Source organism: Poromitra crassiceps, assembly GCF_964638095.1.
Source record: "Poromitra crassiceps genome assembly, chromosome: 11".
Classification (NCBI taxonomy): domain Eukaryota; kingdom Metazoa; phylum Chordata; class Actinopteri; order Beryciformes; family Melamphaidae; genus Poromitra; species Poromitra crassiceps.
In genome coordinates this window covers 17,777,770-17,795,592 of record NC_139643.1, presented here as the reverse complement: position 1 = coordinate 17,795,592, position 17,823 = coordinate 17,777,770, and the positions used below count along the sequence as shown (strand labels likewise).

The following is a 17,823-nucleotide window of genomic DNA, read 5'->3' as shown; positions in this document are numbered from 1 at the left end:
TATTTATATACAGTCTAGCTCTGTAATAATGACACTTTAAGTTGTAATATTTTTTGTCTCGCCAAAAGTAACCAGGAAGATTCCCACTATGAGATCAGTTTATCAAAATGACGCCTGTACGAAAATCTGATTTTGGTTGTCGGAGATTTCAGACCTCCGGGCTGCTGCTGAGTGCTCTCAGCGCTCTCAGCGCTGGCCGGAAGTGGAGGCAGGCCTCACTCACCTTCAGCCTCACTGGGGGGATTGCTGTGTTGACTAAGCTAGCCTAATGTTTTCGTGGCATTTTGATTAACTTTATGATTTAATTCCTTTTGGAGCAAATGTTGGTTTTACAAATCTAACCTTGACGCTTTACGCAGTTTGCTGGTATACTGTTGTGGGTAGTGCAGTCTGTAACGTTCTCCGTTGTCGGAGATTGAGTTGTATCAGCCAGACAAGTCAGACCTCCGGGCTGCTCTCAGCCCGTGCTCTGAGAGCAGCCCGCAAGAGGAGCCTCTCAGCCCGGAAGAGGAGCCAGGGCTGCTTGGCTCTCAGCCTCTCACTGGGGGAAATTCTCGGATGAACAGCTCTGTGTTGATTAACCTAATGTTTCCGTGGCATTTTGATTAACTTTATGATTACATTTATTTTGGCGCAAATGTTGGTTTAACAAATCTAACCGTGAGGCTACGTTGTTGTACCCCCCCTGGTACAGTGTGTGTAGGGCAGCCCAACCTAACGTTAGCCCAGTGCGTGAGCCAGGCTGCCTGGTCTATTGCCTGGTATATCGTTACTAAGAGAGGAGCTTGTGAAGAATGAACATCCCCACAGTCAAAGCATTTCCCCGAGATATGCATATAAAAACCTTTATTGCTTCAATAGCCTACAAAAAATAAAACGTCTGTTTGTATGTGATGCTAACCTGTTAGCGATGAGCTAACGGTGGTTGTAACGGTAGGCCTCATCTTATACCCGGGACGGGAGTTAACGTTATAAAACACATTTCCTGTCAGTTGGACAACCTGGTCAGTTCTGAAAATATGTGTCTATTATTGTGTTATTCCAGCTATCATTTTCGGTTGTTAAGTTATAGTAATATTAAGCCGATAAATAATGAAAAACAGCTGACTAGCGAAAGCTAACGCCATTGCTAGCCTGCATGTTACCTATAACATTGTGTACCTATAACGTAGCTGGAGTAACTCGTAAAACACATATTTTCTGAACTTACTTCAGTCCCCAACCAACGTTAATTCCTCGCGCACCTTTATCAAAACAATCGGTCAACAAGCGGTCCATTGATATGTCTGGTAGCCAGCACAGCCAACCCATGAGCCACCCCGACCTCCAGGCCTGCACTACCCAGGCTAAGAGCCCATCTCCCGGCCCCACACCCCCAGCCACCCCGACCTCCAGGCAGCGTTACATAACGATGAAGCCGTGTGTCTTGTCTATGACGATAGATCTATAATGTGAAGAGCCTGTCCAGCAAATGACGGCTTGAGACTGGCTGCCACAGCTGTCAATCATCCATTTTTATCCCTTTTTATATGTCAAATAACTACTTAAAAACAAACTGATCAGAAAAATGACCACTTGCACTGTAACAATAGGATTGTTAGTTCCTAGTGCATGTTGTTCGGGGGAACAATAACAGTGGCACACCAGTCGGATACTGAGTACAGCAGCTAGGCTAGACTAGAGCAAACGTTATGTTTATGTTATATGTCTGTTACAATAAACGTTTTAAAGTAAGCAAGAGTCAATGCTTTAACCGTCCATTCTGTAGGGTCATTAATACAAGACGGACCAGAATGAAACATGGTGGCAGCGGAGTAGTTAAGAAGAACCGTTGTTAAAAGACGAGTGCTGCTAGTTAGCTAGCTGTAGCTGTGAGTAGACAAGACCGTGCTAACGATACGTGCGTGAAGAAAATACGTCGGGATGGAAGGATTAAAGCCTCCGGTGATATTAGTGTTGAATTCAAGCAACAACATGGAGAAGACATGGAAGAGCTGGAAGGAAGAATTCACTCTTTACACTGACCTCACCATGCCAGCAGATACAGAGGAAACGACAAAAGTCAAGCTCTTCTACTACCTGATAGGAGAGAGTGGAAGAGAGTTGATGGACACTCTGGCGGGAGATGGCGCGTCGGCAAGGAGGACAGTGAGTTCTATGATGAAACTCTTAGATGACCACTGTAATCCCAAAGTGAACGAGACAGTGGAGAGGTACCGTTTCTTTGTGCGGGACCAAGGAACAGATGAGAGTGTTGACAAGTATGTCACGGACTTGAAGATGTTAGCCAGTACGTGCAATTTTGGTAACATCAGAGACTCTTTAATAAGAGATCGGATTGTGTGCGGCACAAACAGCGCTGCAATGAGGGAGAGGCTACTCAGAGAAGAGAATCTGACACTGGATAAATCCCTGAAAATATGTCGGCTACAGAGCTGTCAAGGGAAAACAGCAGGACACTACAAGGGCAGTCAGTGGAGGAGGTTCACACACTGACACATGCCACAAGGGCCAAAGATAACGAGATCTGCTGTAAATTCTGTGGTAAGACACATGAGAGAAATAAAACCAAATGCCCAGCTTTTGGAAAAAAGTGCAAAAAGTGTGGAAAAGACAATCATTTTGCAGCAATGTGCAAAACAAGAACAGACGACAGCAGGAAATATAGGCCAGTAGGCTACATGTTGTCTCAGAACAGGAAAGTGAAACATATGAAGACATTATGACAATAACAGAAGTGAATGGGGACAATGAAACAGTGAACCAGGTGGGAGCCACAGTCAGAGCCAGCAGCTCTTTGCAGGAATGATGATTGACAAAACGCTGGTTAACTTCCAGATAGACTGTGGAGCGTCATACAACATCTGAACCCAGACACAAAACTAGAACATACAGAAAAGGTACTTGTGAACAAGACAAGGTTGTGTCCGCTGGGTTAATGTAAGATCAAAATAAGAAACCCCAGAAACAGTAAATTGTATAGACTGGAGTTTCAAGTAGTGGACCAGGATGGCAGGATTCCTATACTGGGCAGGAAAGCCAGTGAAGCGATGAAGTTGATAAAAGTGCAGTATGAGAATATCCTGGCCATAGACAACATAGTGAGAACAGAACTGAATCCTGTGAAGGAAGGACATGACAAGCACATGACGATGGAGAGCATCAAAAAAGAGTACAGGGACGTGTTCACCGGAGATGGATGTTTGGAGGGTGAATACGAGATAGAAATAAACAAAGAAATACCACCAGTGAAGCTGCCAAAACGCAGAGTGCCAGTTGCTATGATGACACCTCTGAAAGAGGAACTCAAGGATCTAGAAAGAAGGGGGATCATAGCACAAGTGGAAAAGAGCACAGACTGGATAAGCAGCATGGTTTCAGTGACAAAACCGAATGGAAAGCCGAGAATCTGTATAGACCCAAAACCACTGAATGAGGCGCTTAAAAGGAGTCATTTTCCCCTCCCTACAATTGAGGACATTCTCCCAGAGCTGTCAAAGGCGAACATATTCACCGTCTGTGATGTAAAGCATGGCTTCTGGCATGTCAAATTGGAGGAAGAGTCAAGCTACCTCACCACATTCGCCACCCCGTTTGGCCGGTTCCGTTGGCTGCGAATGCCGATGGGAATAAGCCCAGCACCGGAGGTCTTCCAAAGGAAGCTCATGCAAGTGCTAGAGGGCTTGCCGGGAATATACATAATAGCAGACGATGTGTTGGTCACGAAAGAGGGGGCGACGCAGGAAGAGGCGAGCAGGGACCACGACGAGAAGCTCAGGGGCTTCCTGAACAGGTGCAGAGAGCAAAACATCAAACTGAACGTGGACAAAATGAAGCTACGACAAGAGGAAGTGCCCTACATTGGTCACCTGCTGACGGCTGAGGGTCTGAGGATCGACCCGGGGAAAGTGCGGGCGATCAGGGAGATGCCGAGACCGACAGATGTTAAGGGAGTGCAGAGACTGGTGGGGATGGTGAACTATCTGTCAAAATTCTATGTTCACCTGTCAGATGATTGTGAGATCTTACGACAACTCACACACAAAGAGAACATTTGGGAATGGACAGACATACAAGAGCAAGCATTTCAGTGGCTGAAAGACAAGATAGCCGATACTCCAGTACTAAAGTACTACAACCAGGGGGATGAGTTGACGCTGCAATGTGATGCTTCAGAATCAGGACTGGGGGCTGCCCTCACACAGGGGGGTAAACCGGTAGCATGTGGCAGCAGGGCGCTTACACCTACTGAGAGGGGCTACGCCCAAATAGAGAAAGATTGCTTAGCGATAGTGTATGGAATGGAAAAGTTTCACCAGTATACCTATGGCAGACAAGTAACAGTGCAATCTGACCATAAGCCGCTGGAGAATATTCACAAGAAGCCACTCCTTAGTGCACCAAAGAGACTGCAGAGGATGCTACTCCGGCTGCAGCATTATGATATCAGCGTAGTCTACATACCAGGCCGAGATATGTTACTGGCAGATACACTGAGTCGGGCATATTTGCCAGAGAGCACTAAAGGGGGCACAGAGGCAGAGATAGAGACTGTAAACATGATTAGCTATCTGCCTATCTCTACTGAGAGGCTACAGGCAATACAGTTAGCTACAAGAGAGGACACAAAATTACAGAGACTGAAAGAGTTGATTTTGACAGGGTGGCCACAGAATAAAAATGACATTCCGACAGACATTCAGCACTACCACTCATTCCAGGTAGAATTAAGTTTCCAGGATGGCATAGTGTTCAAGGGAGAGAGAGCAGTGATACCAGATGCGCTCAGAGCGGATATCACTCATCGTGTCCACTCCTCTCATCTTGGGGTAGAAGGATGTCTCAGGAGAGCGAGGGAATGTGTATATTGGCAAGGGATGAATGACTACATCAAAACGTTCATCAGCAAATGTGACGTATGCAGGGCAGTAGATCCTAAGCAACAGAGAGAGACACTACACCCACATGACATGGCAGACAGAGCCTGGGCCAAGGTGGTAGTGTTGTGACGTTTGCGAACGACCCAAATCTATTGAACGGCTCTTTGCTATGAACGAAGGGAACCGAGTCCTACTTGAGAGCCGTTCGTTTTAATGTTGTGCCCAAATTTCACTGCCTGCCGCTCCCCAGCACACACACAGGTTAGACCTCCCTCCCTCCCTCTGCTAGTCCGCTGAGCAGGGAGCATGGGGCAGGGAGGATAGGTCGGGTGCACTCGTTTAGCCTGGGTAAACCCATCCTCCCCCACGTGACCTGCTCTCAGGCTTACCCTGCTCTCGTGACTGAGAGCAGGTCTGAGAGCAGGTCACGTGGAGGCTGGGTTTACCCAGGCTAGCACTCGTTAGGCGCATGCTGTAGCTGGCCTGGGTGGGCGGACTCAGCTTAATATCAAAACCGGAGTGTATCTGCCGACTTTCTGAGTAGCGAAGTGTTGCATGAATTGCATCAAGGACAGCCAACTTTCAGCTTAGTCAGTAAATTCACTGACTAAATAAGCAGATGATATGGTGTCACCTTGTGTAATGTTTACAATGCAGTTTATTGACATTAGGTCTGGAAATACTGTAGGCCTATGAGTAATTTAATGCTCCTGCAGTCCACTGATGCAAAATGAAATAGTGGTGGGTCTAATCAAATCTGATCCAAATCATACCATATCATTATATTAGTGATTTCTCAGAGAAACAGTAGTGCGCGCCCCATTTTAAAAAAAAAGGAACGAGGAGCCGCTATTTTGAACGGCTCTCAGAAAGGAACGGAGCCATAAGATCCGGCTCCCTTCAAAGAGCCGTAATTCCCATCACTACAAGGTGGGTGCAGATTTGTTCAGTTTTCATAACAAAGATTACTTAATAACTGTAGACTACTACTCTAACTTTTGGGAGATAGATTATCTACCAGACACTAAGAGTACCACAGTAATCAGAAAGCTAAAGGCCCACTTTGCACGACAGGGGATACCAGATGTTGTCATTTCAGATAACGGGCCGCAATTCGCGTCACAAGAGTTCCAACGCTTCAGCAAAATGTGGGAATTGGAACACAGGACATCTTCCCCAGGATATGCACAGAGCAGTGGGAAAGCTGAATCGGCAGTGAAAACAGCCAAACGTCTCATGCTGAAAGCTGCGACTGCGGGACAGGATCCATACTTGGCTATGCTGGACCATCGCAATACACCAAGCCAAGGTCTCGATACAAGCCCAGCTCAGAGACTTCTGTGTAGGAGAACAAGGACCCTTCTTCCTACCAAAGACACTCTGTTGCAGCCAGAAATAACAAACAACGAACAAGGACTGATGGACAATAGACGGAGACAGGAAAAATACTACAATCGCACGGCAAGGGACATGGACACTCTTAAAAGAGGGGACAGTGTAAGAGTTCAGCCGTTTGAGCCACATAAGGTCTGGAGAGCAGCAAAGGTCATCAAACCGGTGAGCCATAGGTCTTATGAGGTGGAACTGGAGTCAGGAGGTGTTCTGAAGAGGAATCGTCATCACCTCAGACACAACCATAGCACACCTGCCACACCACAACAACAGGGACTGTGGTACAAACGCCAAGAGTGGAAGTGGCAGAGCGGGGTCTAGTGAGAGAGCAACATGCTGTCACTACTACCAGGTCGGGTCGTCAGGTTTTCAGGCCTGGATACTTAAATGACTTTACTCAGTAGTGGGGGTATAGTTACAGGACTCTGGCTAAGACTCTGGGTGGAATGCAATATTAACTCATTGAGTGCCAATGACGACTAAAGTCGTCAATTGCGTTTTTTGACGGTGGGACGTGGATCAAAGCCTCGTGCATCTCCTGTGAAAATATTGTAGCTATTGAAGGTGTATAACCTATTTCACGGACCCATTAGGTGGCGACAGTGCTCTCCAGATTAGCGAAAGTTGAGGAAAAACAGCAGAAAAAGCCCCGTGATGAAAGAGAAACCGATGCATGAGCCAGAGCGGCACAGATTGCTCTGGCTGCCTGGAGCCAACGTTAGCTGCGAACAGCAGTCAATCCGCTCCCACAAATGAGCCCCTCTGTCTGCTGCATAGTTTCTCCACACGATTAGCCGCCAGAAAATAAAACCAAAGCCAAACCATTCTCATGAGAATGGCTTTTCAGTGTCGCGCTGGGAGCCGGCGCACAAGGCTGAGCGCTCCGAAAATAGACTGGGTGCAGCGCACTTTGAAACGCGCAGCAGAAAGCCTAGAATCGGACGCAGCTTCATCCCAGCTCACAACCGAAACCCCAGAAACGCAGACGAACTCAGCGAGCCCCATCCAGACTCCCCCGACGAGCGGCCGCCATCCGAACGTGGATCCGCAAGCAGCAGAGCCTGCCATAGCAGGCAGCAGAGACTCGCCTGACACACGCAGCAGCCAGCAGAGTGAGCAAAGCCACCAGAGACACTCCCACGGAGGAGGAGTTTGGAGTTGAGGGGGGTGGGGGTGCTGTTTATTGAAGGAAATTACTGTTCAGATGTTTCAGGTAAGAAAATATTAGCTTCAGAGTCAGTGATTTGCTTGAAATGCTTCATTTCACAAAAGGCTCAATATCTCAGCTTCTAATTTGAAACGCCTCTTTTTGCTCAAAACAACATATCTTCTCCGGCTCATAACTAAAGAACGGAAAATGATATCAATAAACTTTTTTTTGCTGATGATACAATAGAGTCTCCTCGTTCTTTGTGCGTGTTCGGTGTTTACATAGTAATATCACACAATATTCTGTGGGCCTCGAGAAATCACTGAAAACGCTCTAAAACTCTGGCACTGGGAGCGTCCGTTCTCCAAAAGTGGCTGGCACTCAATGAGTTAAGGATGGGTCTCGTCCTAGAAAAAGAAAAAAAGAAAAGAAAAGAAAAAAAGAGACAAATGGAATGGAATGATATGCACATTTTGTTTTGATACAAAGTTTATTTTTGTTGTTGAAATACAATGTTATGGTTATGTCTCATGGTATTGATAAAGTAGGGACACAGTACTACAGAGAGGATAATATGATTTATTTTTGGAAGAATTATAGTGAGATTTATATCGGTAACAAAGTGGAAAGTACAAGTTTTGTTTATAAATTAAATGCTGAAAATATGATTTTTGATAAGGATAATATTGGGTCACTGAGATTAAGTGATATGTTGACATTGTTCAGAGCATGGTTCAGAATAAGGGACTTAACTAAAAGAAAAGATGTAACAATAGGATTGTTAGTTCCTAGTGCATGTTGTTCGGGGGAACAATAACAGTGGCACACCAGTCGGATACTGATGAGTACAGCAGCTAGGCTAGACTAGAGCAAACGTTATGTTTATGTTATATATGTCTGTTACAATAAACGTTTTAAAGTAAGCAAGAGTCAATGCTTTAACCGTCCATTCTGTAGGGTCATTAATACAAGACGGACCAGAATGAAACATGCACAGGCATTAGCATGATAATGACTATCTAAAATGATACAAACCACCTTTGGAAAAAAATTATCTGACGTATACTGTGATTATTTCGGTTGTGATTTTCCCATCCACTAACATGGGGAGGCGGGCCTTGTGACCTAATACTGGATTCAACTGAACGGGACCAATGCCCAGTCCATCTTATAATATGTCCATGGAACAAAGTCTGTAGAGCTCCCTCTGGTGGAATATTTATGGTTGTCTCTAATGGGGTTAAAATAGTTGCAGAGATATTTGGGAACCTCCCCCTGGACTATTTTCTTCACTAGGCATAGCTTGATCATTTAGACTCTAACTTCAAGTTTGAGCCAGCCAAGACTCGCAAAATGGGAGGGATCGAGGTGAGTACGAGTGGGAAGCTTAAGAACTATCCTAATTAACTTGTTTTGAGAGGTTTGAGGCTTGTTTTTTTTATTTTTTGTGAGTGCTGCTATACCATGTGGTACACGCATAATCAAACAGACTCTGCACAAGAGCCCCAGCTAGGGTCTGTAAGGCCCCCCTGTCTAGAAAACTAGAAACTCTGCTTAAGAAACAAATTCTTTGATTTATCTTAGTGAGAACCTTTTCAGCCATGTTTACACCTGAGAGATGACTATCTAAAATACAACCAACGTAGTTGATGGACTCTTTGGCTGTTATTATAGTCTCTCCTACCTCAACCTTAAACGCTGAGGATTTTCTTAGTTCGACCAGCGAGCTAAACAGAATTGCCTCAGTTTTTCCAAGATGCAATGATAGCTTGTTATCAGAGAGCCATCTGCTGACATTCTGCAGCTCAGTGCTTAAAATATTCTCAATCTCGCTCTTATCTTTATGTGAGACTAATAAGGCAGAGTCGTCTGCATATAAAAACAAATCACAAGAACAGGCTGACTTCATATCATTTATATATAATAAAAAGAAGAGTGGACCAAGGACACTTCCTTGAGTGACCCCGCATTCCAACACCTTGGGTTGTGAAGTGGTGCCCCCAACATTTACAATTTGTGTTCTACAAGAGAGATAAGACTGAACCCATTTAACAGCTTGATTGTTGAAACCTAAAGCTTTCAATTTGCTCAGCAAAATGACATGGTCTACTGTATCAAAAGCTTTCTGAAGATCAAGCTTTACCAGTCCACAGAATCTGCCTTTGTCCACTTCTCTCCTTATGTGGTCTGTTAAATACAACAGGCAGGTGTCAGGAATGGGAGTGACGGAACCCTGACTGGAAATCAAACAGAAGGTTGTTATTGGATACATAGCTATCAATCTGCTCACACACTATTTTTTCAACTATTTTTGAGAGGGTGCACAAAATGGAGACGGGTCGATAATTTCCATGGTCCAGTTTGCTTCCCTTCTTATAGAGGGGAATGACACGTGTCATCTTTAGCTCTGTTGGGAAATGTGCCTGCTCAATAGAAAGGTTCACTATATGTGTTACACAGGGAGTGATGGATTCAGCTGCATCTTTTAGGAATCGTGCTGGCATATTGTCCAGCCCGGTTGCTTTGGAATAGTTGAGCTCCATTAACTTTTTGAGGACGGTTGACTCTGGCACTTTAATAAAAGTGAAGCCATCAGCTGGGATCCCCTGCTGGGAGTAGAACTGTTTGAGATGCTCTTCCTTATACTGGCCTGTTTGAGGAGGCAGCTTCAATCTTTTTGCCACTGTAGTAAAGTGTTCATTTAAGCTGTTTGCAACCTCCATTTTGTTAGATGTAACTTTGTTATTGATGGAAAGGCTAATGGTGCTGCTATTTGTCTTTGATTTGGTGCTGTAACCTATTTGTTTGAGGCATTTCCATAGTTTACCAGGATCATTTTTATGTTCAGCAATTTTCTCATTGAAATAAGTTTTTTTTTCACTTTCTATCAGAATATTTACTTCATTTCTAAGCCTCTTATACTCATTGAAGTTGTCCTCTTTGTTTGTCTTCCTAAAAATAATAAAACTGGTGTTCCTGTCCCTGATTGCCCTCAAGATGCCGTCATTGATCCATGTGGCTGTTCTCTGTTTGATTCTAACTACTTTTTCTGGGGCTACCAAAAAACATGTTCTTAAAAAGAAACCAGGCTTGCTCAACCTCCTTACAATTTAGTACAGGGTTCCAATCCGACTTCTTGATATGATCATTGAGAGATTCCTTATTGTAATTCTTGAGTGAACGAATTTTAATACTTGTGACTATTAAATTTAATCTTCTGAATTTTCCTAGTACAGTAGATAATAGAGTGGTCACTTAGACCATACTCTGCTACACCACTGATTAGAATCCTTGAGGGGCCAGACACTAAGATTAGGTAAATGAGGGATTTGGAAGTAGGGCATACACGAGTAGGTTTATCAATCAATTGATACAAATTAAACAAGCAGCAAAAATTCAAAAATGCCTTGGATGCAGGATTTGCTTTTTTGCTCATGTCAATGTTCAGGTCCCCCAAAATAATAATCTCAGACTTGTTAAAAGCCTCACAAATGGAGCATAGCTCTTCAAATAGTTCGACAAAATTACTCTGGTCAGGTGGTCTGTGGCAGGTACATAGGCCTACAAGGATGGGTTTACATTTTGGAAATAAAATATCAATCCACACAGCTTCTATTTGGTCATGGTTTAAGTCTGAACGATGAGCCGTATACAAGGGGGTGACATATGCTCTGAACAGTGCACATTTTACATTTACAGAACACATAGAACATTTCCTTAAAAGCACATTAGCTTGAGCATATATTTTACGACACTGTCATTGGATGTGACTGTCATCCCTGAGATCCTCTGAGAGGATATGTCCAAGAAATTTTAACTCCCTAGACACACCCAAAGCAGCATCTGAATATCACTACAGTTCTATTCAATTTGGGACAAAAACAGACTATGGCTACTCATACTGAGAAAATAAAGTATCCTGTCAACAGTCTGAAGGTTGAAGACGAAATAGTATAGAACCAAATGCACGCCCACTTCCAGTTTAGGCATACGCACCGAGACATTTCTTCGGCCATTTATTTTCCCATAGACATTTTGTAAAAATGCCTATAAAAATAGTTTTACTTAGTCAACCCAAACAATTCAGCTATATTTACAAACAGGAGAGTCCATAGAACATTTCACCAAAACGTAGGTTAAATAATCCACGGATAAAAAAAACTGACAGGCCTAAAAAAAACAAAGCCCCCCTCAGACAGGGAGGGAACTTTAGCTTCGGTAAACAGCCGTCCTCCACACCTCCACCTGGCCAAAGTTTCCATTATAACGTTAAAGTTACTCCAAAACGCCATTTCACATTAATACAAGGAAACAAACTAATAAACTGCTGCACCACGTTTTTCACTTCCTCTTTTATAAATGTCTGACTAAACACTGTTAACTCACCTCCTCCCGCCGGGTCGGAACCGAGCCACAGCATCAGACACAGACAGAACCAGGCCCGGGATGTCCGCGGGTCCATGGCCACACAGCGCTGTGATGTTGGTTTAGAAGTCACAAGATGGTCCGTTCAAAACACGACAGTTTAACAGAGTCCAGTCAGGTCGTGTTGTTGCGTCTTCGCGTCCCAACTTCCTACTTCCAAGTTCCCTACTGACGGAACATCCAATAAAATAATTCAGGGCAGGTTGCTAGGCACTAGGCAGAATACATCGAAGTAATTTGTCATTTTTTCAGACAGTCAGAGCAGTAGCTGGGACTGCCTGGGTGTAGGAAACATAGGCTACATTACATTACATCAGATTAAAGATTACACTACATCAGATTACATTACATTATTAAATTACACAGTGGTTCTCGAACCTTTTCACATGAAGGACCTCTGATTCTGAACTGACACAAATTAGACCACAGACCCCATTTGATATGATTTTGTCCCATCCAGGGGACAAAGATAAGATTTTTGCTTTTGTTACAGAAAGTTTATTACATAATAGTCATACAGTAATAGGCTATAGCCTATTACTGTATGACTATTATGGTCACTTTGCAAAGTTTGGTGGTTTTCTCTTATTTGCTTCACATGACTTTGGGGAGAGAAGGGTCCGGTGTCTTGTCCTTGCAATGTGCATGCAATAAATATTAACATTTGAAATATCAAAGTTATTGGAGTGCTGTCTTGGAGTAGTAATTCCTTTCTGTGACATTTTTTGATTTGTCCTTCTCAGTGAAAATATGGTGTAGCCTATGTTTCTCATAGGACGATTGCGGAATTGGATGTTAGGCAATATCTGGAGGGGGAAATGTAAAAAAAAAAAAAAAAAAAAAAAAAAAAAAGGAAGTTTAACTTGGCTTGTGTTAAATTAACCTATAATTCGTCAATTATAAAGGTCAGGCAGCTCTTTATCTTCTGTGGAGCAGTGCTGTACTGGTCAAAAAAGGTGGATAAACTAATTTCGGTAAGGCTTTAATACTGGTGCACACATGTGCATGAATTGATGCTTAACTCATGATGAATCCTGTATTGAGTGCCAAGGACGTCTGTGGACGTCCTAAAAAAAAGTAACGAGAAGTGCCAAGGACGTCTGTGGACGTCCTAAAATCATAATTCATATTATTCCATAATTCTGCTGTTTAAGGTCGTACCCAGCCAGTGAGCATGAATCCCTTCAAGGGATCACACGGCGCCACCTTAAACATCTACACGGGAGCTGCGCCACCCACCTCAGATCCTTTACTTTGTGCAGGAGAAAGCGGAGAAAGCCGTGATCAAAGCGAAACCGATGCATGCTGCAGCCAGAGCCATATAGATTGCTCTGTCTGCAGCTGACAGTTGGCTGCGATCCGCGCCCACAACTGAGCTCTTCTGCTTCTGTCTATCTGTCTGCATATAGTTTCTCCACACGATTCCCTGCCAGAAAGGCAGCACCCGAAGCCGAACGGCCAAACCTTTTCCTTCAGTCCCGTTTGCCATTTCCTTGTTGCGCTGGGATCCGCCCGGGGCAAAAACGGAGGCTGCGAAAACAGACTGTGTGCGTGTGGGGAGGACCCCGCAGCTCAGGGGTGGGGGGGGGGGGGCACGCAGGCTGCACAGAACTACACCATGTCACTACATCAGAAAATAGTAGCTAGAGTCAGTGAATGTGCTTGAAATTAGAGTGCAAAAAGTATTCATAAAAGTGACTTTATCTTGAAAAGTAAAAAAAGACAGCAGAAAACCCTTGAAAGTGCTCTTCTTTCAGAGGCTGTCATTTCATAATGGAACTGTCTAGAAACAAAATTTCTTCTTTGAAAGAAGCAGGAGTGTCCAATGTTTCATTAGAGTCCAGCCCTGTCCATATAGCCCTAATAGAAAAAATTCTATAGCTGTTTTCAACTGAATGGAAGTGAATCTGGCACAGGCTCCAGACAATTTTACTGAAGCGCTGTGGCACTCAATGTGTTAATGAATCAGTTCTGTGCACATGACCAACCTTTCTGCAAAGTTTAGTGCAAATCCGTTCACAACTTTTTGAAATATCCTGCAGACAAACAGACGGACAAACGGACGAAAACATTACCTGGGGGCGGGCCTTCGGATATCATCATCATCATCATCATCATCATCATCATCATCAGTATACAAATGGGAGCTATAGGGCTCTGTCTGTCTGTTTCTCTGTCCCACTGTGATGTCATAAATACCACTGTGACATCATCAGTGATGTCATAAATCCCACTGTGACATCATCAGTGATGTCATAAATCCCACTGTGACATCATCAGTGATCTCATAAATCCCAGTGCTGTCACAAATCCCACTGTGACATCATCAGTGATGTCATAAATCCCACTGTGACATCATCGGTGATGTCATAAATCCCACTGTGACATCATCAGTGATGTCATAAATCTGACATCACTGGCGGCCCAGGCAAAAGGCCAGCAGGAGAACCGAATTCCTCCAAGGCCCAGGGTTGAGCTGGACCCGAACGTCGACGCTGCATTTAGACTGCTGCTGAGGACCGGGCTCCGACACAGCGAGGCCTACCCTCCCGACCTGTAGTTCGGGTAGGACACCCACAGTTTCCTTCTTCGAGGCTGCTCTTGACCGAAGGCTGACGACACTACGGGGACCTCCCAGTGTCAAACGGGAACCTACGTGTGGGTCAAGAACTGGAATTGGCTGCTGCTGAGGTTCGGGTTCGGACTCGGCGAGGGGAAGGCCCACAGGTTGGGCCTCAGGGCCAGCAGACTGGGAGGCCCCCTGCGGGGGGATGGGGCTGGTCGGACTGGGCTGCACAGCCAGGCAGTAGGCAGTGATCTCCAACTCCTTAACCCTCTCGGAGAGACTGCAGTAGGCAGTCTTCTCCAACTCCTCAACCCTCTTGGAGAGACACTGCCACTCCTCGGTCATGTGAACGCTGCCCACCCGTATGGGCTTCGGGGCTGAACTCTTAGAGTCTTGATCCACTGAGAGTCTCACGGGCCGGCGAGTGGTGGACCCCCTTACTGGACGCCGGGGGCAGGAGGGTAGTGCCCGGCTCGACCACAGTACAGGCAGCTCCGGGTGTCCAAACGGCATTGCCTCTCCTCTGGTGTGATGTGAACCCTGCCGGCCTAATCACGGAACAGATGGCTGCTGGTGTTCAGAGGTGGCTGCCTTTGCTCTGGGATGACGCGAACTCCCCCCCAGAGTATGCGTTTAGGAGCTGGAGGCAGGGCTAGTAGCAACGGCCGCGGTAGATGGGGGGGCAGCAGGTCTGGAAACCTCCGGAACGACGGTGCGCCCGGAAGCTGGGGCAGGAGGGGCAGGAGACTGCGGAATGACACCCTGGGGGCCTAGCCCGTCGAGACGATCTAGCAGGCCAATCAAGAGGGCGTGCCGACTAGCGGCCTCGGAAGCCAGAGCCTGGATTGCTTTTTCCTGGTGGGCAATCAGCTCAAGTGCAAATGTAGTGCCCAAATGCAGGTCTCGCAGAACTGCCGGCAAGTCTCCGAATGTGACAGGATGAGTGGAGATATCCAGCTGACCGCCTGGTGGGTCAGCTGAAGCGGCCGGCCGGGAAACTGGTCTCTCGGGAGCTTCCTCCTTGGTTGGGGAGAATGTACCCGCTAAATCCATTTCTGAGTTGTTCATACTGTCAGGCATGGTGTGAGACTGGTGGATTTACGTGCTATGACATTAGGAATGATGACATCACAGTAGGAATGATGACATCATCCTAACATTAACAAGCTTGAAAATGGCGTTCGAGAGGTCACAGTGACCTTGACCTTTGACCACCAAACTCTAATCAGTTCATCTTTGAGTCTAGGTCGATGTTCGAGGCAAATTTGATTAAATTCCATCAAGGCGTTCCTCAGATATTGCGCTAACGAACATCGGACTTATACGGACGGACAAGCTGGATCCGGATCGCCGGCGGAGGCATAAAAATGTAAGAGAGATATAGGATGAATCAGCGTGACGTCACTGCCACTCAAAAATGCGTAACAGCAGTTAACTAATATGAGTTGTGCCAAACAAACTTTAATATCTCAAAAACTATACATCACATCGCTTATATTTTGACATTCTGAGTGAGAGCAGAATTAGCTCAAGAGTTTGATGTATAATTATGCATGTCATGTTAAAAGTTGTGTAAACTGTCGCATTTTTCAAATTGTAAAGCCGGCTAGAGTCAGACGCTCAGACTCACCCTCACGCATAGGGTTCCATTGCCATTGCCACCCAGTGACGCGGTTTGTTTAGCAAAATGCTGCTCGGCTGATCCCTCATATAGCCTATCAGTATCTGAGTAAGTAGTGGTAGTAATAATATTAGTATTATAGCACTATTAGAGTATAGTAGTAATAGTTATAAGAGATTAAACTTACCGTTTTATACTGTATTTCTAAGACTTGGATAGACCAATTATGTCACTAATTTATATTCACTGCTACGCATATTTCTTATTTTTAGTTCTATTCATATTTTATTATCTATCTCTATGCAGTAGGCTATATTCTGTCTATTTGTATGTTGTTGCTGCTGTAACAGAGGAATTTGCCCCTTGGGGATTAAGTAGCTACCTCAATTCTTCAGTTCAGTTGATCAAATCAAACGTCAAACCACATGATGCAATAATTTGCTTTATTAAAACCCATCAGCATAAAATAACATACCTTATTATACAAACATATTCCTGGTGTAATCAAATTCCTTACAATCTAAACCAGTGATTCTCAAACTTTTTAATAAAGAACCCTCATTTAGTCCACATTAGATCCACAGACCAACATTACATTTGATGAGATTTTGTCTCTCTGACCCAAATCTGAGGATATTTTCTGTTCAATTTGATTTTGTCCAAAATCCCACGACTGTATTGTAGGTAGAGAGATAACAGACAACTATGATCAAAATGATAATTCTTCTTAAATAGGCTAATGGTTTAAGGCAGGTTTATTTTTTTATAGTATATTATTCGGTAACCCTTTATTGTACAGGTCCATAACTACATATGAGCACCAATGTAACTGTGTAATAATTACATTCGTTCTCCTCTCAAACTCCACAATGAAAGTCAGAAAGCCCTGGTGGCTGAGTGGTTAAAGCTGCCTGCTTTGCAATCAGAAGTTCAGTGGCTCGAATCCACCCCTGGATTTTAGCAATCTCTAATTACAAATAGTGTAATTAGAGATTACATTACATTGGTGTTCATGTCTAATTACAAATAGTTAATAGGTAACTACATGAACTATATGTAATTATATATGAACATTAATGTAATTATACAGTATCGGTATACATTATGTAGTTGGACCTGTAAAATAAAGTGTTACTGTATATTCCGCATGTCCTGATATCGCCGTGTTGGTGTTATTCCCAGATAGATATTTTTTCCTAGTATGGGCTGGGATGACCACGCCTGGAACTCATTTCCACCTAACCCTAATCTCAACCACATCTTTTTTACTTGACGCACGTTTTCAGGAATCTTCTTCCGAAGAAGCAGTTTCGCGGCGACCAATCAAATGAGTTTGGGGCGTGGTCATCCTGGCCCATACTAGGAAAAAAATATGGTCTGGGAACACCACCAACACGACGATATCAGGACCTGCCATTTGCTACACAGGCAATTCAAAGTACTTGAGATAAGATAGATTAAAAAAGCGCATGTCGAACCAAAAAGATTCCAATAAAAATATAAGGCTCATGTAAAAGAACAATAAGCAAAATCCATTACATTAGAATAATCAAATCAAGTAAAATAGACAGATATATACCCCTCTAAGGAAATAAGTGGCGTTACTTTTATTTCCAGTCCAGTCGCACTTTAGTGAGTGAATCCAACAATTCATCCATTTTCTGGGGACCACCTGGAACCCATTTGCTGGGGACCACCTGGAACCCCCTCAAGGAGCCCTGGTGGTCCCTGGACCCCACTTTGAGAACCACACACATCTAAAACATGACTTAAGTCATGTATGGTTCAA

At 44.3% G+C, this 17,823-nt stretch overlaps 1 protein-coding gene across 1 annotated transcript in view; it reads right to left on the bottom strand.

Annotated features, from left to right (window-relative positions):
• LOC310785526 (class I histocompatibility antigen, F10 alpha chain-like) overlaps positions 1 to 11,986 on the bottom strand; it is a 79,452-nt gene extending 67,466 nt beyond the window's left edge. Inside the window, exon 1 of the mRNA XM_083646646.1 lies at positions 11,809 to 11,986. Within this exon, the coding sequence (XP_083502772.1) occupies positions 11,809 to 11,884 (76 nt within the window). The 5' untranslated portion in view covers positions 11,885 to 11,986. The remainder of the gene's footprint in view (positions 1 to 11,808) is intronic.
• Positions 11,987 to 17,823: the final 5,837 nt, after the last annotated feature.